Source organism: Falco biarmicus, chromosome 1 (assembly GCF_023638135.1).
Source record: "Falco biarmicus isolate bFalBia1 chromosome 1, bFalBia1.pri, whole genome shotgun sequence".
In the NCBI taxonomy this organism is placed as follows: Eukaryota; Metazoa; Chordata; class Aves; order Falconiformes; family Falconidae; genus Falco; species Falco biarmicus.
In genome coordinates, this window is record NC_079288.1 from 100518884 (window position 1) to 100545946 (window position 27063).

Below are 27063 nucleotides of genomic sequence, written 5' to 3' on the forward strand. Positions count from 1 at the left end.
ATATTTCCCATATTACATGGGAAATTATATAGTGTTTAGGATGGTTGGTTATCCTAGCGTTGGCTAGTGAATATTGGCAACCTTTCTATATTGGGAGCTTGGGCTGAGGCCTTACAGCCACTGATCTTACTTTACAGGCACTGATCCTATGAACTTTCCTCATGCAGTAATCTTACATAGTTTGAACATAATTTAAGACACCATATTTCTTGCTCTCACTTCCTGAAGTGTTTCAAAGCAATATGCCAAACACACTAAACAATGCATGAATACCCAGAATTGTATCTCCCACTCTATTAGTTATGATCAGCTCCAACAGGCAAAAATATAGACCAATTTGCAGCCAGTTTGTGAAAGCTGCTATTGAAAGAACTGTTTGGTATAAGGCTAAATTGATGATGGGATCAATGAAAGAACTATCTCCTGGAATTAGATATACTACAAAATTTTCTAATTCAGAAAGTGAGCTGACTACGTTCAACAGACTATAGTTTTATATTTTGTGGATCAATTTTTCTAAGAGTGAACAACTAAAAAGAACTTAATTCAGAGGATAGACACAGGACAATATTACAATAAAATATATTGTTTAGTCAGATGTGGAAGTTGCTGAAATCACACAGAGAGGCTAAGTTCTCATTTTTTCTAAAGATTCTATTTCACACAAAACAGAAAAAAAACCCCAACCCAAACCAAAAAAACAAACAAACCTTAAACCAAACCAAAACCCCTATTCAAAGACTGCTAGTCTATCTATGGTCCTATTCTGGCCTAAAATGCTGCAGAGTCTTCTGTAAAACAGTAAACTATAGTAAAGCATAAAACAGTATAGAAGGCATACAATGATAACCCCAGCATGCTGATTACATAAGGTACTGATTTTTATGCAGCATTTTAATCCTGGCAAAATTTGCCACTACTCTATCCTACTCCCCCAAAAGCCTTTCTATCTGTATCTGTCTTTTACCAAAGCGAAAATTAACACAGTATATGCTGAATATGAAACAGCTGTGACATAAGTGAAAGATGCCTATTTAAGGACAAAGGAAAGGAGTGGGGTATACTAAGGAAAGGAGATACAGTAATTTATATTAATTTGATTTGCTTTTTGCAGTAACAAACTCTGGTATTTGTAATCCAAATGAGCACATGAAAATGCATCTAGATACAAACCAAGCAAAATCATTGCCCTTTACTATGGCTGTTACTGGATGTCTACTACCTGTAACATACAAGCATATGCACAGGAACACAGGATTCTGACACTTTATAAAGGTCATTCAGAGCAAAATCTGAATATTAGTAGCTCAGCTTCTTTCTACAAGCTGTCTGAAAAAACATGAGGCATTTAACCCAGTGATTTTATGTACTACTTTTATAATTTTTGTCTATAGTGACAAATAGGAGCTCAGCACACCATAAACTTTCATCTATGAGCTCTAAGAGGCAGAGAGGAGTTATTACCCTTATTTTACAGGTGAGAGCCTAAGGCCCAGAGAAGTTACGGTCTACATCCTCAAAAGGAACTTTAGACAAATCAGTGGGACTTAGATGTCTAAATTATTATGAAGGCCCAAGATCACACTTGAATTCATTAAAAAGAAATCAGGCCTAATGCAAAATGGTCCTTCTCAAAAAGGTACTGAAAACCTCAGCTGAAAAACTGCATTATGCATTGCATTAAAAGCAAGTTTTGGTCTGAAGAAGACCTAATTCAATGAACAGATGCATGTTACAACATTTCTGCAGGAAAATGGACTTTTTCCAGTCAAACCACAGGGGAGGAGTAACCACACACAGAAAAAGGACTATATGCATCTGTACATAGTTGCCAGATTTTATTTTTTTAATCGGTTGGGCCTATACTTTCTTTACTGTGTATATAATAGTCAAAATGCTGTGTATACTGATGGAGAGAAATAAACAGCACTTGCAGATGACAGCCATATGAGAAACAGACATTTGTTAGGATGTCTATATTGTACACTGTTCTGCAGTGCACTGTTAGCAGGCACTATAAAATCTTTCTACAGACCTTAATGTCTTGAAGGCCTCTATGTTCCTGAATGAACAACGGTTGTAAATGCTCCCCTCTGAAAATCTATCTGTGCTTTTCCATACCACACTGTATTTTGTATACCTCAGGTTAGCAAGGATGGTATCCTATTTCAATTTTCTAGAGGGAGCAACATCTGTGGCTGGCCCTGTTTCTTCTGTAATAAAATCTAACAGTCTATTAGACAGGACTGACATTCACCTTTTACTCTACTTTTAAAATATTGTAGCAGAATCCATAAAAAGAAACAGTTCCTTACCCTGCCTCCTCAGGCTTGCCTGCTCCTGGGCCTGCTGGGCCTGAAGTTGCCCCCAGTCCCATGCGAGGAAGCAGCAGCGTCTCCAAAGAAGGGTGAGGGTGGGAAGAGGACAAGGAGCTGCGCCAGGACAGAGATGTGTAAAGAACTGCAGTTTTCTCTGGCGAGCATAAGGGCTGGGGGGAAAATAGATTGGAACTGTTGTATGGGCAGGTCGAGTAGATCCTCAAGACATCTGAACACCCAACACCCCCCCACCCCCCAACTATTTTTGCTCAGGGACTTCACCAGAAGACATGTCAGCTGCTCCTTGACCCAGCTGTTTCCTCAGGGACACCTCAGACTTCTCCCCAGCTACCTCGGACCCCCACCCTGACCCAGCCAGCTGTCGGCCTAGCACTCCGAGGGCACTCCTTCACCCCCCTCCCCGGCCCGGTGCCTCAGGGCTCCCGCCTGCTGCGCGCTGCGGACACAGGGCCGGGCCGGGGAGGTCGGCGGGGCCGCGCTGCCCGCGGGAGCCACGAAAGCACAACCGCTTCAGCGCGGCCCCGGGGCCCGCCAGCGGCGGGGGGGAAGCGGCAGGGCTCTGCTTGCAGGCGTTTCTCTTCACGTCCTCGCCAGGCGCCCCCGAGAGCCCGCCCGGCCCGTGACACGGCCAGCAGTGGCAGGAGGCAGGCAGGTGTCTCCCGGGGCGGGCAGCGTGCGGACCGAGACCCCCGCGCCTCCTCAAGTGGTAGCAGCACCCTGCCCTCGGGGGCAGCAGAGAGGAGGAGGCGGAGAGCGCCGGCCGCCACCCCCACCGGCCAGCACTCGACCCCCACCGTCGGGGAGCACCGATGCCCGCTCGGCTCCGCACACACGCCGGCCCCTCCTGAGCGGCGGCGGCGGCAGAGCCGCCTGCCCTAGCGCGCATGCTCGGCGCGGGCGCCATTTTGGTGGGGCCGGGAGTTATCCAGCGAGAGCGGCGGCGGAGCTCGCTGGGCCCGGCTCGGAGGCGGCGGCGAGTGGGTGTCCGCTGCGGAGATGGCTAACATCGCGGTGCAGAGGATCAAGCGGGAGTTCAAGGAGGTGCTGAAGAGCGAGGAGGTCAGAGCCTCTCCCCCCTCCATGCTGCCGCCACCCTTGTGTGTGTGTGTGTGTATGTATGTGTGTGTGTGTGTGTGTCTGTGGGCAGCGGGGGAAGGTGCGGGCGCCCCGCCGGCCTGTGTGGGGACCCCGCTTCCCCCTCGGCCCCACCTCCCCGCGCTGGGGGTGGGCCCGTCCCACGGCCTCGGGGAGGGGAATGGCGATTCCCGGGGAGACGGGACCCGCCAGCCGCTGGGAGGGGGGAGGAGGGGGCCGCGGAGCCCCTCCCCCAGCGGGAGCCGCCGGCGGCCCGAGGAGGGAGCGGAGCCGGCGGCCCGAGCGCAGGAAGCGCAGCGGCGGCCGGCGCGGCCCGAGGAGGGCGGGCGGGCAGGCAGGCAGGCCGGCCGGCCTCGGGCGAGGGTCCCCGCCGCCTGCGGCGGGCGGCTGTTAACCGGGATCGCGCCGCCAGGCCGGAGGCGGCGAGGCGGGGTGGGGCCTGCCGCCTCGCGCCCTCCCGCGTCCCTCCGCACGCGCGTGAGTGCCGCCGCCCGCGCGCGGCCAAGCCCACGCGCCTCCCCGCCGGGGCGAGGCTGCTCCGTGCGGGCCGGGAGGTGATGCAGCAGGGGGGCGGGAGCTCACGCCGTCCCTCTAACTCACCCCGCCGGCCAGCCGGGGCCTGAGGCTGTGGAGTATGGTTTTAATTTTTATGGTTTTTTTCTTCCAAAGGCTTGTAAGTAAATCCCTTATTTAGGGTACTTTAATGCAGAACTTCCTTTACCCCACTGCAGGCTTACTCACCTTCAGGGGGATGCTTTTAAAGCCTCACTCGTTTCAGTCATGTTACCTGTTTCCTGAACAGTATGTCCTGAGGTATGTGGGGTCAGTAAGAGCAGCTGACTGCTCTCAGGGGGGCGTTAAAGAAGTTCTGGTCAGTTTGGGGGAAAACGTTGCAGCGTTTGCAGGGTTGCATCAATACAGCTTTTGCTGTGTCTGTGTCTGAGTTGGTGGATGTCAGCCAGATAGGCTTTAATGGTTGTGTCATCATTGTTGTCCTACTTGGGATGATGTTGCAGGTTGGATGCTTGTGAAATATTAACGCGAACATGTAACTCTTAAAGCTGGACATATCCACAGAGGAAGAAAATTGAGAGGGTAATTTTTGAAAGGTACTAATGACTTAAGGAAAACACGTTTAGGGTAGGAGTAGTTGATGTGCTTTTAAACGAAGTGTGTGCTTAACAGCATTGTTGGTATGTAGCTTGAACTAGGCCCTAGAAAAATGTAAGGGCCTTGTTTTACAGCTGCCTTCAGAGCCCAGGCTGATTTCACCAAGCTATTGCGCAGCGAATATAGGATCACATAATAGACTAAGAGAAATTTCTAGGTGGATACCTTTATACCTAGCAAATCTAGACCTTGTATCTTGCATAAACAGCCGATGTTGTGGGAACACAGAAGTCTGTATTTGAAAGTGCTGTCTAAAGGCTTCAAGACCCTTTATGTAGGAAAAAAAGACACCTTAACTTAGGTAGGTTTTGGGGGAGATCCGTGCTAAATTTTCTTACTCTAAAGGTTGGGTCTAGTGAGCATAGTCTTCACTATTCCTGTTTGTTTAGTCTATGCATTGAAGGGCTCAGTACAGAATGTTGGAAATACAGTTTTATGAAATAACCTTTAAACTGCCTAAAACTTCCCAGAAATAAGACCATAATACTTTTGAAACTAAAATTATGGCATTTTAAGATTGCAGTACAGAGGAGTTTGATATTTCTTTTTTCCTGCCATCAGCAAGCTATGTATAAGTGTTATAGTGATGTAACAGTATGTATAAAATTGCTGTTTACATACTACACTAACTCCTCTGTCTTGAATGTTGTCTTAAGTTGCAAAGGTTTTTTGTGAATGTTTGTACATTCAAAGGCAGTCAGACTATGGCGTCAGTATCACAGAGCATGAAAACATATGGAGTGAGATGGTGAATGGAGGTATAAGTACTGCAAATCACAGAGGAAAAAATGTTTTCTTCTGTGATTTGTGTACTAAAATGAATATGAAACCTTGTTTCTTTAAAAAAAACACCAGGCTTTTTCATGAATGGTGATGCTGAATTTGTTATTTAGGAGTTTTAAGTCCTGCTCTGAAGGCAAAGTGGCTCATATTATTTACACTTCAGTTATGCCCGAGTTGATGCTTTGAGCTACACCTGAACATGAAGAGCAGCCCCTCTGTTTCCTATAGATGGTCTATGAGCACAAATGCCTGGGGGAGGGGGCAGGCACACTTGGAAAAAGTACATAGCAAGTTTGTTCTCTGTCGTCTTCTAGTACTCGCCTTTGGGCTGAAATAGAGTGGTGGAACCAGAAATGTTTTTGAAAGCGAGCAGCTGGATGGCAATTAATTTCTTCTGCGTCTGAAGTATGTATTGGAAGCACCAAATTTCACTTCTAAATATCAGGGAAGAAATGTCCTGATTTCAGCTGGGATAGATTTCCTTTTCTTCCTAGTAGCTGGTACAATATGCTGTGTTTTGGATTTAGTGTGAGAATAATGTTGATAACACAGTGATGGTTTAGTTGTCGCTGAGCAGTGCTTACCCTAAGTTAAGGACTTTTCAGTTTCCCATGCTCTGCTGGTAAGGCGGTGCACAAGAAGCCAGGAGGGAGCAGAGCCAGGACAGCTGACCCAAATAGCCAAAGGGATACTCCATACCACAGAACATCATGCTTGGTATATAAAGTGGGGGGAGTTGGCCAGGGGCTGCCACTTGCTGCTCAGCGACTGGCTGGGCATTGTTCAGCAGGTGATGAGCAACTGTACTGTGCATCACTTGTCAGTCTTGGCGTTTTTTTGTCTCTTTTTGTTGCCTCCATTTTCATTCTTATTATTTACTTTATTTCAATTATTAAACTGTTCTTATCTCAACCCACAGTTTTTACCTTTTCCTGATTTTCCTCCATATCCCACTGTGGGGGGACGGGTGTGTGTGTGTATGTGCGTGTGACTGTGTTGTAATTAGTTGCCAGATGAAAGTTAAGCCATGACAAGAAAGAGCTCTGAAAATTGTGTTTATCCTTGCTATGGATAAGGAGCTATGGATCCTTGCTATTCATATGGCTAAATATACTTTTCGTATTACTTAGCACTTTGTTTCCTTGACTTAAATGGCATTTCTGGGAAATCACTAAAATGTGATTTTTAGACTTATCTTGCTCCCTGCTTTACCGATAAGAGATGAGGGATTTTTGATTTTTAAAATTTTTTTTGAGCCTGGGGTTTCTTGTGTATTTTGAAAAAGCATTTAAAGTCTTTTCATACTTGAGCAAGATAATAAAGCAAGCAGAGCAAAACCACTTATTTCTAGTTTTATAAGCCCTACACATTAACTTAAGTTAGAAGAAATTGGAGTCTTGTAACTTTAGATCTCATTAATATTTGAATTAAACAGATGAAACTAACAACAATTTCTTTGTCAGGAGTGCTCTCCAAAGTATGATTTAAATAAAACTTACTGCTTTTGAGTGTAGAAAAAGTTTTAAAATTCTAAGGTGGATTGAGTACTGCATCTTTAACAAAGATGAAGTTTTTAAGTTAGTCTAGGTCGTAGCTTGACTGGTTACATATGTGTTAAGGGTACTGTACTATGCTTGTATTAAAATTCTAAAATGAGTAAGCAATACATTAAATCAGATCATACTCCAAATCCTAGTCTAGGTGAGGCACCAGTTGCTGAACTTTATCTCTTTTCTTGTTCTGTCATTTCATTAATCTGTGATCTTCTTGGTTTTATGGGCTGAAATTTTAAAGCCGCAAAACATATTTTGAACAAAAGTATGAGGCTGCATCGTGATGGAGAAACCAATAAATAGATGGAGGGAGAATGTAATCTCACTTTTGATAAGTGGGAGAAGCATTGGAAGGTTAGCTGGTATTATTTCAGAATAGAGTTACTGGAATGCTGCAATCGATAGCCAAATTCTTACCTTATTGTTGTTTATAGTCAGCTATCTTATGAGAGGAATAATTTCTCTGGCATTTAACAATGAATAGAAGCATGTCAAAAAATCGTGTGGTCACTTAAAGACTGATACTGAAAAGTGGTTGTAGCTCATCAGGTATGTTAAACAGTGTGTGGCTTGTTTTCATATTTTGATAGAGCATCAGTGTTACACTTTAGAGAAATTATATGATGCTACCATTGGAGGATTCAATGTTTAATTTGCCATCCAATTTCTGTTATCATGTAGAAATGTAAGATGTTTTCTGGCCATTTCTAAGTCAGAGGCTAATAGATACCTTAGAGGGAAACTACTACTCTGGTACTGAAGGTAACACACTGGGAAACATAGGTTCCTCCTAGCAAGAAGAGAGATGCTGGTATCTCTACCACAAAATGTTCTTCTCTTACAAATATCAAGAGGCAGAGGTTTATTTGTATGGGTAGTAAACCCAGATAGAGCTGAGAATAAATTAAACTCAGCTGCACTTACAGAATATGAATATCTGCATGAGCAGATACCTGAAGTAGCAGTTGAAATTTGTAACTTGCTTGAACCAAAATAGCGTTCAAGTGGAGGCAGTAGGTTAATGGCATCATTTGAAGTACTTATTTCCAAGAAGGAAGTGAGTATTTTGTTTTGGAGTCTGCTATGTGTCTTTGTGATTTACAGGAGAAAGGGAGAAGGGAAAGGTAATGGTAGGCTGCCATACCACGTCCCTTAAGCTTTTAGAGTTCTAGTGAGTGGCTCTGGTCTTTGCTTTTATCATTGCCCGTAGTGGTCTTACGATTTGTGTGAATTCATAGTAAGAAGCTAAGTGGCTTCCCTGAAATTTTCTTGCTTTTTGGAAAAGCCATAAGCACTTAATCTTCAGGCTCAGAAAAACTTCATTACATTGTCTTGTTTATATTTAAGCAGTCTTGGGTGCTGGAAGTTGAATTGATGAAGATGGAAACTTTTTATTAGTAATTGTGCCCTAGTGTTACTGGAAGGGACTGCTGGAAATTGTGGATGCTTGGTTTTTTTTCCCATCTATCATGTAGAACCAGTGCAGATGTATAAGAATGAGATGTCTTCTGTTGTGGCTCCTGAGTTGGCAACAGATTTTTTAAATTTTTTTTAAGTGTCCATTTTCTGCTGATACATGTGCTTAACTTTTGATTTGTAAGAATGGTCTCATTGAAGTAAGTAGAGGTTTAGTGAGTACAGTTGGGACTGTTAGTGCGAATAAAGCCGGAACATGCCTAGTATGCATGCTTTTAAAGGCGTAAAGTTAAAAAAGGTGTGAAGATAAACTTTTAAACTGACATTATTATATTGGTACCGATATAATAATGTTCTGCCTCTTAGAATGCTTGCATATGATAAAAAAGTGGTGGTGGGGTGTCAGTGCATTGGAGTGCAGGGCTGCTGTGCAAGGGGATCTTAGTAGGCTGGAGAAATGAATGAGCTGGTGGGAACCTTTTGAAGTTCAACAGAGGTATATACCAAGTCCTGCATCTGTGAGGAAGTAATGCCATGCATCGTCAGTACATACAGACTTGGAGACTGTCTGGAAACAACAGACTAACAGAAAAAGACCTGTGTGACCTAGTGGAGAGCAAGTGGAATATGATTCAGCAGTGCTTCTGTAGCAAAGCAGCCCAATCATGTACTGGGTTGCGTTAGGAAAAATGTAGTCAGTGGGTTGCGAGAAGTGATTCTTCACCTTTATTCCATGCTTATGAGATTGTATCTGGTGTACTGTGTCCCAATTCTGGGCTTTGCAGTGTAGGACATTGATATACGGGAGTGAGCTCAGCAGAACACCAGGTGGGTTAACAGGCTGCAGCCTGTGATGTGTGAGGAGAGGGTGAGAGAACTGAAGTTGTTGAGAGAACTGTTCAAAGGGACATCTTACTGTCATCCATAAATACCTATGAGAGGCTCTGGAGAAGAGCCAGGCTTGTCTCAGAAGTGTACAAGGACAGCATGAGAGGCAACAGACACAAGCTCGAATGTAGAAAACTCTGACTAGACACTGGAAAAAAAATTACAATGATAGTAGTCAAACATTTAAACAGGTTGACCAGTGAGACTGTGGAATCTCTATCCATGGAGATGTTCAAAACTCAACAAATTCTTGAGCAACCTGCTCTTATTGGACCCACTTTGAACAGGAGGTGGGACTAGAGGCCACCTGTTGTCTCTTCCTACATTATTCTGTATTTCTAGCACAAGTCTGTTTAATTACTGCGTTTTTTCTGTTTGTGAAAGAAAATGTACAGAGGCTCCAACTCTATTGCCATACCTGGCAAAACTTTCCCCTGTAAACAAACCGAAGAATTTTAATTTCAGTTCAGAGGTTTCTGCTATTATAAAACAATAGTGAATCCTCTTCCTCTTCAAATCAGAGACTGGGTTTTTCTGGTAAATGCAAAGCTGTCAGGGTTTTTAGGTTGAACAGGTTCTGGGTTGGAACTCTGAAGGTAGGACAAATATGAGATCCATAATGCTTCTTTAACTTGTATTTCTCTGAAATATGAAGATTACCTTAACTTTAAAGTAGTTGTGAGATGGTTTGTACATTGCCAAAAAGAATTTTATCTACTACATATTTCAAGCCATGCCTACGATCTTAGGCAAGACAAGGTTTAGACCCTGTAATTGTGTGAAAAGGATACTGAAACACCATTACTGTGCACCTTTGGTTTTCTTAGTTCTGTTTATGATGTGTTTGGTTATATCTTCTAGATTGTACTGGAAAGTAATGCAGAATGCATCTGTAGATCTTTGTCTTCAAATGAGTTTGTCCAAAAGTCACTATTTTGGTAATTAAAGAATAGTTGGTTCAAAAGAAAATGCATTTTCTAGGCACTTCTAAGAAAACTGCTTATTGTTCTTCCTTCTGACGTGGTCTTTCTGACTTGTAGTTTTACACCTGTTTATCTGAACCATGTAGCTGTTTTTCAAATTCTATGAATATAATATTGCACTTTTAAGACTGGTATTATGTAGATACTAATAAGTACTAGTATTATGAATATTAATTAAATCTGTGATTCAAAACACTTAACATATAATGTTAGTGATCATTTGATCAAACCTGTGAGTTGGCCAAGTATTGCTAGTGGGAATATTTGTGCAGGGAAGGCAAGAGCTATTGCTTATTCCTGTGCTTGGTTAATGGCATTTTTTTTGTGTTAACGTGTGTCCAGTTGAATCCAGATTTCTAGTGGATAGTCTACTTGGCAGTTGTCAGAATCCCAAGGATTTTGGGAGTAAGTGGAAAATAGAAAAAAACTTGGTTTCTGTTGGAGTCAGGCTCACTTGGTTGGTTTTGGTAATCTCTTAAAAACGTGAGGAAATAGAGCAGTCACTGGTTACAGGGCTGAGCTAGTCAGTTTAGGATTAGTGGTTAGGCTGCAGCTACCATATGGTACCCTCTGACCACAACTCTTTATGGACCTAAGGGACAGTAGGAATCAGCCAATCCTTTAATCTTCCCAGTCTCCCATTCATTTTTCTGTGCTTGTTTCCAGGAGTTTGGCTTTGATAGGAAAGAAGTGTACGAGTCCTAAGGTTAGTTCACTTTACTCAGTATGAAACTGAAATAAAGCTAACATTTCATCATAGTAAATTTTTGTAACTATAACTGCGAGAAAGTGCTGGTTAACAGTCTGACCTTGAGTTGTCTAATAGTCTTTCATTTGCATTAAACTTGTTAAAGTAGTGCAAGTACTTAGTGTAGTTATTAATTTATTCACCTGTTAAATGGTTTCTAGCTTGTTTCATAATCCTAGTAAGGATTTTTGTTATTACTGTACTTCATCACTTTTACACTAATAATTGCTGCTGGTATTAAATAGTAAAAATGCTTTTGGTTAAACTTTATCTTTACTATGCAGGCTATCTTTTTATCTCTGACAAACGAGGTAAAACTTTGCTGCAATTTAGATAAGGAAAACAGGCAATTTAGTCCTCCTATGGCAGTATCTGAATTTTGAGAAATAGCATTCTGTAAGGTACTCCAGGGATGTAGTCCACTTTCGCACTCCTGTCTTACTTAGCAGTTCCCCTTCAGATTGTATCAGTATTAATACTTGTAATATTTGAATTGGGAGCACTTGAATATGCTTGCAATGAGTGTCTCATAAAATAGTATCTGCATAATAAATAAAATACTTCTGTGAGCAGCAAAAAATAACCTTTTAAGAGGGCCAGATCTGTGTCTGTTATTTTAGTTTGTTGCGAGATAATTGTATTAAGGTCATGGATGGGTCCTTTCTAGTCTTTGAAGTCTCCACACAGGAGAACAATGTTGTGAATATGCCTGACTACAGAAGAAGCTTCATTCAGCACTTACGCTTTATTGGATGCCATAAAGCTCAGTCAGTCGTATGGTGTAACTCCAGTTTGGCTATGCTTATGTCTAAGACAGCTGAGCTCATACTGCCTATCATTCTTCTGTTGCGATGCTAATAGGGGCTATCCTTTAGGAAGCTAATTTGTGTTCATTATTTCATTGTTTCTATTCATTATTAGCCAGTAAGATCAACAGTTCATTGGGAAAGACTAATGAACTAGTGATTGTATAAGTCTAGTTACTTTCCAAAGTCAAGGTTTAAGGTGACATGACTTCAGATTCTAAAATAAATTTGTGCAGTGTTTTATGAAGGGGAGAGCCAAACCCACAAATGCATTAGTCTGTTTTACTTAAATAGGTAGTTAGTTCAAGCCAAATATATATTGCTTTTTATTTTTAGGTGAAAGTGAACTGTGAGAAGGGTTTTTTTTAGGTTTTTGCTATGTTAGGATATATGTAAACAGGAGGCTATTCTGAAACAATGTAGCTGTGGTAGTTGCAAATCATGATACCTGTGCTGTATTTGCTCCCTTTCTGCAAACTCTTAGAGCCTTCAGGGTGTTTAGGTAAGCCCTTCCACTTTGGAATAAGGGTGTCCATATGGGAAGCTAGTACAGAAAAAGTGTTCTGAGCTATTTCTGCAAGTCTTCAAATGCTGGGACTGCAAGTGAATTAGCATAATCAATTTAAAATGAGCTGAATCCTGTGATTCCTTTTATATGTAGAATTACTAGCAACCTCAGTAGGGTAGACTTGGAGAATTGACTGCAGAGTCTGCATCAAGTTGGTTTTGTGTGTTTATGTAGAATGACTAACTCAAAGTATGCTTTAATAATCAGTTTGAACCATACTTTATCTGCAGGGGTTTTCGGTTGGTTTGAATCAGACAAACTGCAAAAAAAGATAAGAAAAATGCATCTTGCATTTCTGCAAAATTTCTTGTTCATTTAGGCTTTCCTGAATAGGGTTACCCAGAACCTGAGTCCCTTGCACTGTGCCCATGCTGATGTGGAGTATCTCTAGTGGCACTCAGATTAGGGTCAGGCACCTGCTGCCCATGATTAATGCCCCTAGGTACTGTAAATATCTTGCATGGTTAGACATAGCCTATGACTGTGTAGGAGCCCTTACACCACTATGGCAGTGTAAGACTGCTGTTATATACACAGCTTTCATGGCATAGCTTTACCAGTTTAACCACTCTATCCCTTGGTGAGACAAGCAATGATTGTATAACTGCACTTAGGGCTTATGCCAGCATACCTCTGTCAGTTACATCTCAGCGTGTCTGTGACTGGCGCAGTGATTTTGTCAGAAATAGTTTAGACAGACACTAGAGCTGAAGTTTCAAAATTCTTTTAAGTTGTCCTAAGGCAGTGCCGAGAAGCAGTGTCACACTCCTGCAGCCTGGTCTCCTCACTTTGGTGCTTCTTCTCTTACTTGCAATATGTGTGGTGAATCAGGTTGGGGAATTGGGTTGAAATGAAAGAACTAAGGTAGTTTTACTTCCTATGTTTGCTGTGCAGTTGTATGAATGCTTGCACAAAATCCTGCCCCTCCTTTATGTTAGTTCTGCCAGGCGCGGGAGGAAAGTAGGACGTTGACAGCTGTTACATTGGCTTAAGTTGCTGTGGAAGTACAGTCTCCTATGTTTTTTGGTAGTGACGTTTTAACGGCTGAATGTTAGCAAGAATAGGTTTTTAGATACCTTAAATAAAAAAGTTTTACTAAAACTCAGTGATGCTCCAGGTCTAACTCTTGCAAAATGAAGAAAGTTTTAATATTTGAGATGTCCTGTGTTCTGACAGGAAGAAACCAAACCCTCTCAGTACTTTTCTTGTATGTAAACATGTGTAGTGATAGAGAATTTTAAGGTTGGTGCATGTTTCATCTCTTACTAAGATATTCTAAAGAATCTTAGCAAGATGTATTAAATGAAAAAATTGGTATGCAAAAATAATCTGACGTATTTTTAATAAAACATGCATAACTAGAAAACATACATTATGATAATGTATAATACAGTGAGGTGAAATAGAATGTGAAATATGGAAGAACTTAAAGACTGAAGTTGATAGTAGGGTCAAAGAATGTGAGAGCCTTTTAAGAAAACGCATTTCTTTGTATTGACCTTTTGGTATCTAGGAAAACTGCTCTTTTATGTGCTTTAGACAGATTTGTTTCCTTTCTTCTCCTTGCCCTGCCCCAAATATTTGATGGTTCCACAAATGAGCGTTGCTCTATGTTTTGATGGTCAGCAAGAACGCTGTCTTTAAAAAAAGCAAATGTGATCTGCTGATCTCAACTGATGGTGCAGTGCATATATTTCACAGCCACGACTGTGGCAATTATATGACATTTCTGCTTCTCTTCTTAATAAAAAGCTCAGGCTCTGGAGATGCGCTTGATTCTGGCTTTTAAGCTGGAGTGCGTCCTGCACTTTGCTTCCTAGTAAAGTGATATATCCTGCCTTTTTGCTTTTTCCTGTTTATTGCAAAAGGGTGAGCTAAGTGGATGCCATGTACTTATCCTGAACTGCTTTGGGGTAGCAAAGGGTTAAGAAGGTAGAGTGTTAGTTTGAAAAGAAGTAAGGCCATGGAGATGAGCGGAGAGGCTGGTAGTGGACTTAAACAGTAGCCTAAGAGGTGAGCTTTTGTTAGGATGGACCTTTCTGGCATACCAGTGAAGGGGAGAGAGCTGAATCACTTGGACTAAGTTGAGAGGGTTAAAAATAAGGTGACAATTATGACAAAACAAAATTTCTTTGAATAATTATCCACGTATTTGCAAAGGGTTAATAAATAGGATAAGAATGAACTTAGTCTTGATGTTTAAGTTACTAATTTGAGTAATTGTTTAATGTAGTAAACTGCTGCTGAAAGGTTGGTGTTTTCTGCTCAACATTTATGTTGACTCAGAGTACTCATGGTCTTTGGCAAAAACCGAGTTCTGTTGATTTCATTATGATAGCAAATTAACTTTTTCTGTAACTCACTTGAGATATATTCATGCCAGATTTTGGTATAGAATAGGACTGTTGTGGTAGAATATAAAATGGGGGGAAGGTAAGAAGAGATTTAGAAGACACTAGTAACTTAATAGTACCACAGTTTAATTTCACTAGCATGGTTTCAGACCAGGGTGAAGTGTTTTTTACTTAATTTAGCTTATTAAATATTGATCCTTAATAGCATCAGTATAAAATGTTTGGATGTTCAAAGTACCTACTTTACATTTGTAAATTGTAGCTGTATTAAAGTGGTAACAAAATTTTGGCTATATTTTAGGGAGGTTAAAAAGTGTTTATTGCCCATTTGTCTCATAAAGGAATCAATTAAAAATTCTGTCAGAACAATGAATAAAAAAGTAATATTTTTTTCCTTGGTGTGGCTGGGAAATAATTAGTGATAGAAAACATCAGCTTTTAAACACATGGCCTCCCTTGCAAACTAGTGGACTTTGTCCTTGGTTCAGAAAGATCTGGAGAACTTTTTCAAAAGAATTCCTTAGTCTTTGCTGAAAACTTGGCATGTACATTTGTGGTGGTTTGACCTGACCCTTGATGAATGCCAGGTGCCCACCAAAGCCCCTCTATCACTCGCTTCCTCAACTGGACAGGGGAGAGAAAATATGATGGAAGGCTCGTGGGTCAAGATAGGGACAGGGAGATCACTTGGCACTAAGTAACAGTCACAGGCAAAACATATTCAGCTTGGGGAAATTAGTTTAATTTATTACGGTTCCAGTCGGGGAAAAAACACCTTCCCCTCACCCCTCCCTTCTTCCTGGGCTTAACTCAATTCCCAATTTCTCCACCTCCTCCGCTGGAGCGGCACAGAGGGATGGGGAATGGGGGTTACAGTCAGTTTTGCTGACGTGTTGCTTCTGCTGCTCCTTCCTCCTCACACTGTTCCCCCACTCCAGTGTGGGGTCCCTCCCATGGGAGACAGTTACTTCTCCATGAGCTTCTCCACGTGAGTCCTTCCCACAGGCTGCGGTTCTTCACACACTGCTCCAGTGTGGGTCCTTTCTACGGGGTGCAGTCCTTCAGGAACAGACTGCTCCAGCGGGGGTCTCCCATGGGGTCACAGGTTCTGCCAGCAATGCTGCTCCAGGCTGGGCTCCTCTCTCCATGGGGCCACAGGTCCTGCCAGGAGCCTGCTCCAGCGCGGGCTTCCCACCGTGTCGCAGCCTGCTTCAGGTACCCACCTGCTCTGGGGTGGGTCCCTCCCCGGGCTGCAGGTGGGTATCTGCTCCACCGTTAGCCTCATGGGCTGAGGGGCACAGCCTGCCCCGCCGTGGGCTTCACCATGGGCTGCTGGGGAACCCCTGCTCTGGCACCTGGAGTCGCCCCTGCCCTCCTGCACTGAGCTGGGGGCTGCAGGGCTGTTTCTCTCACGTGGTCTCACTCCTCTTTCCTGCAGGTGCAGATATTTTTTCTTTCTCTCCCCCCCCCCCCCCCCCTTAATATGCTATCCCAGAGGGGCTACCACTGTCACTGATGGGCTTGGCCTTGGCGGTGGAGGATCTGCCTTGGAGCCAGCTGGCACTGGCTCTGTTGGGCATGGGGGGAAGCTTCTGGCATCTTCTCACGGAAGCCACCTTTATAGCCCCCTTGCTACGAAAACCTTGCCATGTAAACCCGCTACAAAGTTCTTCTAACATTTTTGTTGCTTCTTAAAACTGTTTTTCTTCCTGTGTTAGTTGCTAGTCTTAAAGCCCTCAATGGTTACAGAGTTTTAATATTTAGCTGGGCTTGTTTATCTGTATGTATCATTTGTCAGTTATGATTGTCTTTTCAGGTCAGGGTTTTTCTGTTGGATTTTGACTGGTTTTTTGTATCCATATGTTTCTAGAGTTTTCTATGAGTTATTTTCTGTAAACCCAAGGTAAATTAACAGAAAACAGCAGTACCTTGGTACAGACTGTTCCCCTTAAGATGGAGGAAAATCACGTTATAGGACCTATAAAATCAACAGCTGTAGATAGTGAATTGCTGTGGTGAATAGCAGGATTTTGTGGGTGGTTTTGCTTTTGGTTTTTTTTGTTTTTGCATGCACAGAGTTATTCAAAAGTGACCATTGGGTTTTAAATTCAAAATCTAATTCTATTTAAACTAGGGTGTTTTTTTTGGTATAGTGTGTGTGGTGTTTTTTGTTTTTATAAATCTTTGTTTACCATCTTGGCATTTATACCCAAAGATACTTGATAGGAATTTTTGCACATGGCATCTGAATGTGTAAGGTGAGACAGATACACTTAGAACGTACAAGTAATAATTAATTTTGACACTACTTTATTCTTTTTAAGAAAGTAATGTGCTGAATCAAAGCTATTAATACTGCTAATAAACATAATTTCTTTCCTTTTTTTTTTTCTGACCACAACAGTGTAAACCATGGTATAGATGCTAATGGATGTGTAGTGGAGAATTTGGCCTGTTAAATTTCTTTAGAGAAATATTATGATGCAGGGATCAAAGGTCTAGTGTTAAGATAATGTTGTGGGGGGATAAGTAGAGCTGATTAGTTCTCCAATAACCTTACTCAAAATTTCTTTTTTGTAAGTCCTCATCATCTGGTATTAAGTTTATAATGTGTTTTGCAGCTATGGATGACACAGAAGTGTGAAGGACTTTTGGGGTTTTGGGGTTTCATTTTTTTCCTTCTGCTTGAGGAGGTTCAACATAGATGTAAAAAACTGCTGACTATGTAATAATAATAATAAAAAAATTAGAAATGTGTTACTCCTGCATTTTTTGTTAAATGTACCGGTATCTATCCATACGTTGCCAGCTCTGATAATAGGCATTTTTATGCTGATTACTTGATGTTAACTTTTTTCTGACAGCTTACTTATCAAAATAACTGGAATTTGGAGGCTTTTTAGCATAAAAAAAATCCAATGCACCTGTAATTCCTACTTAGTCATTTCATGTACCTTCAGTCTTCATGAAGTAGATTTATCTCAAGATAGAACTTGGAATATGTAATTTTTTTTTAATGTAGTAAGTAGTATTTTATATGTGGAAAACAAATGTTTAGAACAACAGTGCAGTTTTTATGATCGTGTCTTAATGTGCTCCTGTGGTGTTGATATGTTACAGTTTTGTGTTGGCTCTCTTCTAGCTTTTTATTTTCTGTGAAGGAAAACTTTGATTTTTTCAGTGTGGGAGGTACTGGACTAGAGAAGAGAATAACAAGCCGTGACTGACACATAAGTAAAAGGGTTTTTTAAAAGGCAGTTGGAGAAGAGAGGAGGCAATGGCATGGAAGGCTCAGGAGGAAGGGTGAATGAACTGCAGAAAGGCGGTAGGCCTCTCTGAGGGACTTTGTGTTAAGGCCTGTAGATTATGGTGAATAAAAGTAACAGAAGAGCTTGTTGTCTGCTGAGACTAATATTACAAGGTCTGGAGCTGCTTTCTAAGAGGACTTCAGTAGAAGTGAAGGAGATGTGTTTGATAAAGTCGTAACAGTGGCAGAATTTACTGTTGGAAGTTTCTGGAGTGGGTTGTGTGTTCTGTACAAGGAAGATACAAAATGAGATAGTGTAATTCTGGATATTTTTTTTCAATGAGGAGGCAGGCAAAGACAAGTCAAAATACTATTGATCAGTAGCTACTGTGATAAATGTGATTGAATGTCCAGTCTTCAGGAGATGCTCACAGAATGACTCTTCATGAAGGATTGATTCATTTGGGTTTCTTTTTAGAGATAAGGCTTTTGTAATGGATGAAAGTGCCTTATATGAATTTTCCCCAACTTTTCTGCCTCATGCTTTTAGTTTAATCTCCATGCTTGTGTTTAATCTCCACAAGGCACAATAAAATCAGGTAGGCATGACTATAGCAGTGCAGAAAGAGTCTCAGCAGTTGGGATGATCTAAAAGATGACAAATCTTTTGACTAGACCCCTAGTGTGAAGCAGGGGATACATTTAAAAAGGAAAAAAAGGCTATGCGTAATCTAACTGGAATATGAAAAAAGAAAGATGAGGGAATGTCATCGTGCATTATGTAATACTTTGCATTAACACTCCTTTTTTTTTTTATATCAGTCTTGATCAAAATAATTTTCAGGTGTGATGGTGGGAAGTTCTGCTGGAGGTTCTGTAATGTTGGACTTGTAGATTCCTAGTAAAGGATTTCGGTGTCAGTGGAGTGTTTTCATGTTGGTGAGAAATACTAGTGGGAATTGTATTGTTACAGAATTTGACTTCTTTTAAGATTACAGAAATAAACGCTGCTAGTGATGGCATGGCTCCTATTTCAGAAATTGCTAGCCCAGCCATTTAGTCAGCAAATTGTTACTGAATCAACAGGAGGTGATGCTATGTTAGACTTGGTATGGAAGCATAATGAGGTCTTAGTAGAAGAACTGCTTCTGGGAAAATCAACTTGTGAGGTCACAAGTTGATTCATAAATTCTGTGCTAAGATCATTGGTGTCAGAGGCACGCTTTTGGAGAACTCTGCTGTTGGTAATGTTTTTGAGACACTCAGGTGATTACTGTGGAGGCTGGGGATTTATTCTGTTAAAGCTGCTAAAATTAAGTAATTTTATCCTATGTGATCCTCATTAAGGGGAAATACTGTAGGAAGACACTCCAGATTTAATTGGATGAATAATCATTTCACTACAGTTAAATATTAGTTATTGCTCCAGGGATGAAGGAAAAAGCAAGAACTGGCAAGGTCAAGCTGAGTTGCACCTTGAAAAGTCTATCAGAATATCATGCAAAAGGTTTGTCAGCTACGTAAATAAAAAAATGCATTTGTTATGTGGAAGACATGGTAGAATTTAAGTATGAACCTGAAATTAATTTAATCTTTACACTGAAACAGTGTAATATAGCCTGCCATTTCCCCCCAAGGTTCTGTACAAAGAAAATAAGAGTGGGAGATAGCTATAGCTGTAGTCAAAAAAGCAGTCAACTCGAATGGAGGAACCAGGATCACTGACTCTTGAAAGAGACTGAGCTTAGCAACAGAGTTTTTGTTTGTTTGGGTTTTACCAGATTTGTGGAGTCAGGAAGGATTTGTTATGAAAAACAGCTAGTGTGGTACTAATTGAAATTGAATATGAAGGTGAATACCCAGGCTGTTACAACTGTGTGCAGGGCACTGAAGAAAAGTAAAATGCTAAGCAGAAAATTAAGCAAGCTGCAGCATGGGTTAACCATAGATTGTATCATTGAAATTAATCCCTTTTACTGTTGCTTCAGTCCTCAGGATGGAAAGTTACGAGTTTATTTGCAAAGAACAACAACAACTGCTGTCAGCTTTGAGGTTACCAGGTGAAGTTGGCAGAGGGAGAGCAGGAGATCCAGAATAGACCTGCATTACTGGAGCAGGTAGTCTTGGTGACTCGTTAACTGTATTGGTTATAAGACTGATGTGCTGCTTTGTGAGCTATGAGGTAATGCACAGGGACAGTACCTCTGAGGAAGCACAGTGCAGTCACTGAAGAGGCCAAAAGTTCCATAGGAAGCCTTGCTGGGACTTTGTCACTTCATCTAAGCCTTGTGTCACATTGCCACAGAAGATGGCAAATTTGATCTTAAGTTATGTTGCTTGTGATGTATTTTCGGTGAGTGCAACAGAGCGTTTGTGGCACTGATTCTGAAACGTTATCTTAACTTATGTAGGGCTAGTTAGGTGATTGTGGGATGTAAAAAAAAAAAAATAAATAACCAGTGTGTCAGGATTAAAATTTCGGCTTGTTTAAAGCAAAATTAAATCTAAAAAGGGAGATCTGTATGAATACCATGTGTTTAGTGAGGGGAATAAATACTAGATGCGAAGAAATTTGTTGAAGCTGGGACACAATGCTGTCACAGGTGGATGTAACTAGATTGTAACTTTACCTAAATTGTAGATTAGAAAGCTTGTACCGATTGTGAGGTTGTGGAATGAGCTGCTGGTTGGAATAGTGAGCGCAACAAACTTAAAAGGGGAGTTGGAAAACTTGCAAAAGGAATGTGTTCCCAGTGACTGAGTTTGGATTCAGTTTGGATTTCTTACAGTGCCTGGCTGTTGGTGGAGGCTGTCTTGCTGGGACAGTCTGTCCTGCTGCTGCTCAGTTTTATGGAAACAAAGCTTTGAAAGTGTTGTAGTTGCTCTCTGGTCAGACAACTTACATGAACAGTAGCATGAAAGGAAGTAAATCTGAAATACGTTAAACATAATTTCGTCTATTATATGGATAATTTCCTTTCTCTGATGTCTTAGCTATTGTCATGAAGGACAACACAAGATCTGATGCTGAACTTAAAAAGCTAAAATTAGTAAAACAGAACCATTACATTTAGTATTTATTAAACTGGCTGTTGATTTTGGAGGTGTGTGGTGCATTGTTAATTTGTAGCATGGTTGAATCTTTTTTCTTTGAAGTGCAGTAGTTGGCCTCAACTATGCTGTTGCAGGTGCTGTCTCATTTGTGTGCGTTGAAGGATTTTTACCCAAGTTTAAGACAAATTTGTGTCACTATAGATGTAAAAAGCTCCCAGATCACCATTGGATTATGTGGTGGTTTGACCCTTGATGAATGCCAGGTGCCCACCAAAGCCCCTCTATCACTCGCTTCCTCAACTGGACAGGGGAGAGAAAATATGATGGAAGGCTCGTGGGTCAAGATAGGGACAGGGAGATCACTTGGCACTAAGTAACAGTCACAGGCAAAACATATTCAGCTTGGGGAAATTAGTTTAATTTATTACGGTTCCAGTCGGGGAAAAAACACCTTCCCCTCACCCCTCCCTTCTTCCTGGGCTTAACTCAATTCCCAATTTCTCCACCTCCTCCGCTGGAGCGGCACAGAGGGATGGGGAATGGGGGTTACAGTCAGTTTTGCTGACGTGTTGCTTCTGCTGCTCCTTCCTCCTCACACTGTTCCCCCACTCCAGTGTGGGGTCCCTCCCATGGGAGACAGTTACTTCTCCATGAGCTTCTCCACGTGAGTCCTTCCCACAGGCTGCGGTTCTTCACACACTGCTCCAGTGTGGGTCCTTTCTACGGGGTGCAGTCCTTCAGGAACAGACTGCTCCAGCGGGGGTCTCCCATGGGGTCACAGGTTCTGCCAGCAATGCTGCTCCAGGCTGGGCTCCTCTCTCCATGGGGCCACAGGTCCTGCCAGGAGCCTGCTCCAGCGCGGGCTTCCCACCGTGTCGCAGCCTGCTTCAGGTACCCACCTGCTCTGGGGTGGGTCCCTCCCCGGGCTGCAGGTGGGTATCTGCTCCACTGCTAACCTCCATGGGCTGAGGGGCACAGCCTGCCCCGCCGTGGGCTTCACCATGGGCTGCTGGGGAATCTCTGCTCTGGCACCTGGAGTCGCCCCTGCCCTCCTGCACTGAGCTGGGGGCTGCAGGGCTGTTTCTCTCACATGGTCTCACTCCTCTTTCCTGCAGGTGCAGATATTTTTTCTTTCTCTCCCCCCCCCCCCTTTTAATATGCTATCCCAGAGGGGCTACCCCTGTCACTGATGGGCTTGGCCTTGGCGGTGGTGGATCTGCCTTGGAGCCAGCTGGCACTGGCTCTGTTGGGCATGGGGGGAAGCTTCTGGCATCTTCTCACGGAAGCCACCTTTATAGCCCCCTTGCTACGAAAACCTTGCCATGTAAACCCGCTACAGATTAATTTAGTGGAACTTCTAATCGGGTAAATTAGTAGTTCATGAAGAAGTTCACTATCTTCTGCATGGTGAAACTTTACTTATTTGGGTTTTTTTATATCTGTGAGCATCTCTGGTAAGAAGAGCATCCTTGGTGTTGGTGGTAGCGGAGCCTGAATCTGTAGAACATTTACAGGAAGGAAATAGAGGTAATCTTCTAGCTGTTTTTCAGAGAATTGTGTCCTTCACAGTTCAGAGCATTGGTAGATACAAGAACCAGTTGATGGCAGCCATCAGCTTTATCAGACTTAACTTGTTTCTCATAACTGTCAGCAACCAGGTTTGCTCTGAGGGAGAAGTGCAGCTGCACAAGGCTCTTTGGTTTAGAACTAGTTGAAAGAGTTTTAATGGATCTGGGAAGATGCTGTGCATTCTTGGAAAAAAATAACATAGGGTTCAGGAAATCTGTATTGCAGTCAGTTGAGCATGGTATACAGAAGTAGCAGAATGGACAAATCTGTAATTACTTACCTCTAAAACCTTTATGGTATCTTTCTAGAAGGACATTTTGCTTTTCATCCCACCAAAAAAGTTACTGCCTGGAATTTCACTAATGCTGCTCTTTGGACCTGGAAAGCAAATTCAATGAAATGAGTAGCTCTGGCTAAACACTTCTGAGAATTGATTTCTGGAAAACATATGTTTTTTTCAGTATCAAAATACAGTGTTTTTAATTTGTAGGCAAGTCGATACGGGGTGTGAAAATGTTGAGGAGGTGACAGTGAAATTCAAGTGTATAAATAAATTGTACCTTACAGCTAAATATTAAAGATAAATATGATCTTAAGCAAGACTACAGTATTCTGTTTAGATCATCATATTGTTTAAAAATAGTGAATGCTCCATTTGGGGAGGTCTTTATTCCAGTGAAGATTACAATCGTGTCTATTACTAATTACATTGCTCTAAACAAGAAAAAAAAACTATGTGTAACTTGGTCAATTTAATTTTATAGTCTACGATATGTAAAATTAATAGCTGATTTGAAAGATCATGGTCTTCCAAAAATGTAATCAACTTAAGTGTTAGCTATTACATTGTTGAGTTACTTTGCTTATTTTAGTGATAGTATTAAATAATATTATTTAAATTTCAAATGTTTCACAGATAGTCTATTTTTCATGAAGTAACCAACTGGAAGACAGCTATTTAATTTAGGTTACTATATTTTAAGATTTTTATTTATTTATTTTGAACAACTATTCTAAAAATTTAAAATATCATTTTTGGGGGAATTCTGTATGTCAAATGTTTACTTATGATTCTCTGTTTCTCTGTTTATTTTTAAGACGAGCAAAAATCAAATTAAAGTAGATCTTGTAGATGAGAATTTTACAGAATTAAGAGGAGAAATAGCAGGACCTCCGGACACACCATATGAAGGCAAGTAATGTTTTTGTGTATGCAGTCATTGTACACTTCGCATCATGTGTCTTGAGATGCTTTGTTTGTAAAAATTAATTTACAGCATAAAAGTGTAGACCTACATGTTTTAAAATAGTCTGATTTTTTTTTTTTTTTTAATACGAATTCTAAGCTTGAAAAATATCTCAATTCAACTTTGGTGTTGCCTGAAGATGGATCTGTTCTACAGTAGGATAGACTGTCCCATATCAAGAGTTAATTTACAGGTATAAGTTGTGCAGTGTAATTGGTACAATTTTGACTTCTAGTTGTTTGTTTACATTCTTGATAGTTTAAGCTCCTTAGTCATGAAGCATCAAGAAATGGAGCTTTAGAATCTAATGTTAACTGTACATGTATTTCTGTGATCTAAGGTGGTGGTCATTCAAAAACATGTTGCCTTTTCCTCAAGGAGAGATGCCATTGCAAGTTAAATTTGGGATTACTCTCTAGGCATCCATGGGTCCAAATACTTAATTTATACTGGGGGAGGATGACCATATAGGAGAACTTCATGTCTATAGCTCTTTTAAAAAAAATGACACCTTATCAGCTTTCTTGTTTATTAAAGCTGATATCAGTAATTGTGCATCTCTTCAGTCTGGAAAAAAGCAAGATAACTTACTACATATTGAACCTTTGACAGAAGCTAATATAGCCTATTTGGTCAGAGACGCCAAATTACTCAATAGTGCTGGTACTTGTAAACTTTCTGCTTTTATGTAATACATAGGGAGCAGGCAGGCTACTTTAACTTCTGTTGAAGTTCCTTGGTGACAAACGAGGATTTATAACAGGTTGCCCAGAGAAGTTGTGGATGCCCCATCCCTGGAAGTGTTCAAGGCCAGGCTGGATGGGTCTTTGAGCAACCTGATCTACTGGAAGGTGTCCCTGCCCCTGGCAGGAGGGTTGGAACTGGATGATCTTTAAAGGTCCCTTCCAACCCAAGCCATTCTATGATCTATGCTTTTTCTCTTTGAACTTCCAGTAAAAAAAAGTTTCAAGGAGTGTTACAGGCAAATAAATTGTTTTGTTGGAAATGAAAACAGTTTTGTAAGTTTCCAGTTGCTGTAGTTGCTCTATGCCTTGGAGCCAAGAGTGGGACCTGAGTATTGCCCGGAGACCAGACACGTGCCATTTGTCATTATTTTGAAAAATAAATTCTCATCAAATGGGTAAATATCTGAAAATTGTTGTGTAGGTGTATATGCACTTGAAAGTGTTAGTGACTACTGATGGAAAAATTTGGTTGTTGCACCTTCGCTAAGGAGGACATCCCTTGTAATTTGCTTCTCTGGACTAGGAGCTGCTGGTGCAGCAGCATTGGACTTGAGAGCAGGGAGAGTCTCCCCAGTGCCTGTGTTGCCCCACCGCGCCCGGGGCCCGGGGCAGATAAAAGATGAGGAAACAGCCTGACATAGAGAATATTGACACTGGAGAATATTGGGCAGGGGTAAAAAGGTGTCAGAAGCTGAGGAGAAAGGAAATTAGCCTGGAAATGAGAGAACAGAAAAGCAGAAGCATTTGTAATGGTAAGGATGCTTCCCTCCAGAGCTTGAGTCCCAGAGTTCCTCTGCTGTCCAGCAAGTAACGGCAGGTCCCTGCCTGTGCCCCTACACTTTCCCCCATCATCTCTGTCCTCATCTCATCAGCCAGTAGTGTTTAGCTGACAGAGGACAATGTCTAAAAGAAGGTAATTTCTTCTGGTTATAACATGTGCCTTCAATTTAGAAGGAGAACTATGCCATGGATCTGAAATACATTGTTGTACTGGTGACCTGTTTGGAAGTGGATCATTCTGTTAAGTGTAACAGTTGGGGTTTTTTTTGCAAATATAGTTGCTCTTGTAAAACCAAGTCCTATATACAATTATTGCAAATACAATACAAATATTGCAAAATTAAGTTAATTGGATACTGGGAAACATTTCAATGGTGAGGGGAGGGTGATGTTTTGTGGGGTTTTGGTGGTAGTGGTTTTTTTTACATTCAGAGTTAATCCTCAGGCGAGTTGGTTTGTATGGCTTGCCTTCCCCCCTGCCCCCCTCCAGGTCAGCACTACCTCAGCTAATAAAATGGCCCTTTTTTGGAGAACAAATTGAGTTATTCGAAATGAAAGATGTATTCATATGTCAAGTTAAAAACTGTATAGCAGTTCATAAAGAGGGTAAAAAAAGATTTGAACGTCTGTCTGGAGAACTGGGTTCTGTGTAATGCTGGATAATTCAGCTGGACCAAATTTTCAAAAGCTGAGCACTGTGTATTCAATATTCAGCATATCCTGCTAACAAAAATCAGCAGTATGTATTTAGTGTGGAGTTTGTTGATGTGAAATGCATGCATACTTACATATGAGTACATTTAATGATGAGGATATTGTAAATATACCTTTTGGGGGGCTAAAACTATCGTGTACTGTGATTATGGGAGGGAGCCCATGAAAAAATAGTATGATCGTATGCTTGCTTTAATCTAGAAGGCATATGCACCAAGAGCAAAATGAAGGTTACAGCACCCCAGTTTCTGGTGTTTCCTGACACTTGAATAATTTACTTTGGAATGTTAATATTTCTGTGTCATAGTTACATGCATTTATTCCTGTATGTAATTATGAAGGTCTTGGCAGTGTATGTAGCTTACATTTTTTGACTAATGCAGTAATCCTGTCATCTATAGTCTGAACAATGACACAGCAGGAAGTGCTTTATGAAGAAAAACTAATTAATGCAGTAGTTCAGGTCAGACAATTCTGTGACACAGGAGGGAATTCTAGGGCCATTGTGAAGCAAAAGAACACTACTGTTTGTTGTTGAACACAGTTGGTGAGGTATCTGAAAACAAACTGCTGCTGCAGAATTCTTTTATAGGTGATGTCAGGACTTCAGTTTGAGTTATGACTGAGAGGAAGAATGCCATCTGTTGTTGACAAATTTTACAGCTTTTATTTTTCTGTCGGTGTCAACTCATATTGATCAGTTATCAGAATATTGCAAGGCACAACGTAAATGGAAACACATCTGCATTCCATGTTAAAACATGTATGTCTGGAGAGAAGACCTTTGAAAGTCTAGATTAGTGGATGTGTAATCATGGTATAAATTTCAAGCCAAGTTTGAGCCACAGTAACTGTAAAATTTGTAATAGGGTATTTCTTCAAGGAAAATAGTTAAAACTACTCTCTCTGTTGTGAGACATGTTATAGTAGGAGTACAGAAGGGATATTCTGCAATTACTATTTAATTCAATCAAGTATTAAATAGCTATGAAAAAGCCATACG

The 27063-nt window shown here is 41.3% G+C and overlaps 2 protein-coding genes across 7 annotated transcripts in view; one reads left to right on the forward strand and one right to left on the reverse strand.

Moving 5' to 3' along the window:
* Positions 1 to 3246, reverse strand: part of SMIM14 (small integral membrane protein 14) — a 55515-nt gene extending 52269 nt beyond the window's left edge. For 2 of the 3 annotated variants that reach the window (XM_056352472.1, XM_056352466.1), the window contains exons 1-2: positions 3134 to 3246; positions 2316 to 2488 (exon numbers count right to left, since the gene is read on the reverse strand). In XM_056352472.1, the coding sequence (XP_056208447.1) occupies positions 2316 to 2488; positions 3134 to 3243 (283 nt within the window). In that variant the 5' untranslated portion in view covers positions 3244 to 3246. Of the gene's footprint in view, positions 1 to 2315; positions 2489 to 3133 lie in introns of those variants that run through there. The other variant, XM_056352461.1, reaches the window with a different exon arrangement.
* A 16-nt stretch (positions 3247 to 3262) lies between these two features.
* Positions 3263 to 27063, forward strand: part of UBE2K (ubiquitin conjugating enzyme E2 K) — a 42993-nt gene continuing 19192 nt past the window's right edge. Inside the window, exons 1-4 of one of the 4 annotated variants that reach the window (XM_056352427.1) lie at positions 3268 to 3398; positions 4166 to 4247; positions 10894 to 10933; positions 23672 to 23765. In XM_056352427.1, the coding sequence (XP_056208402.1) occupies positions 4186 to 4247; positions 10894 to 10933; positions 23672 to 23765 (196 nt within the window). In that variant the 5' untranslated portion in view covers positions 3268 to 3398; positions 4166 to 4185. Of the gene's footprint in view, positions 3399 to 4165; positions 4248 to 10893; positions 10934 to 23671; positions 23766 to 27063 lie in introns of those variants that run through there. The other 3 variants (XM_056352436.1, XM_056352445.1, XM_056352454.1) reach the window with 3 other exon arrangements.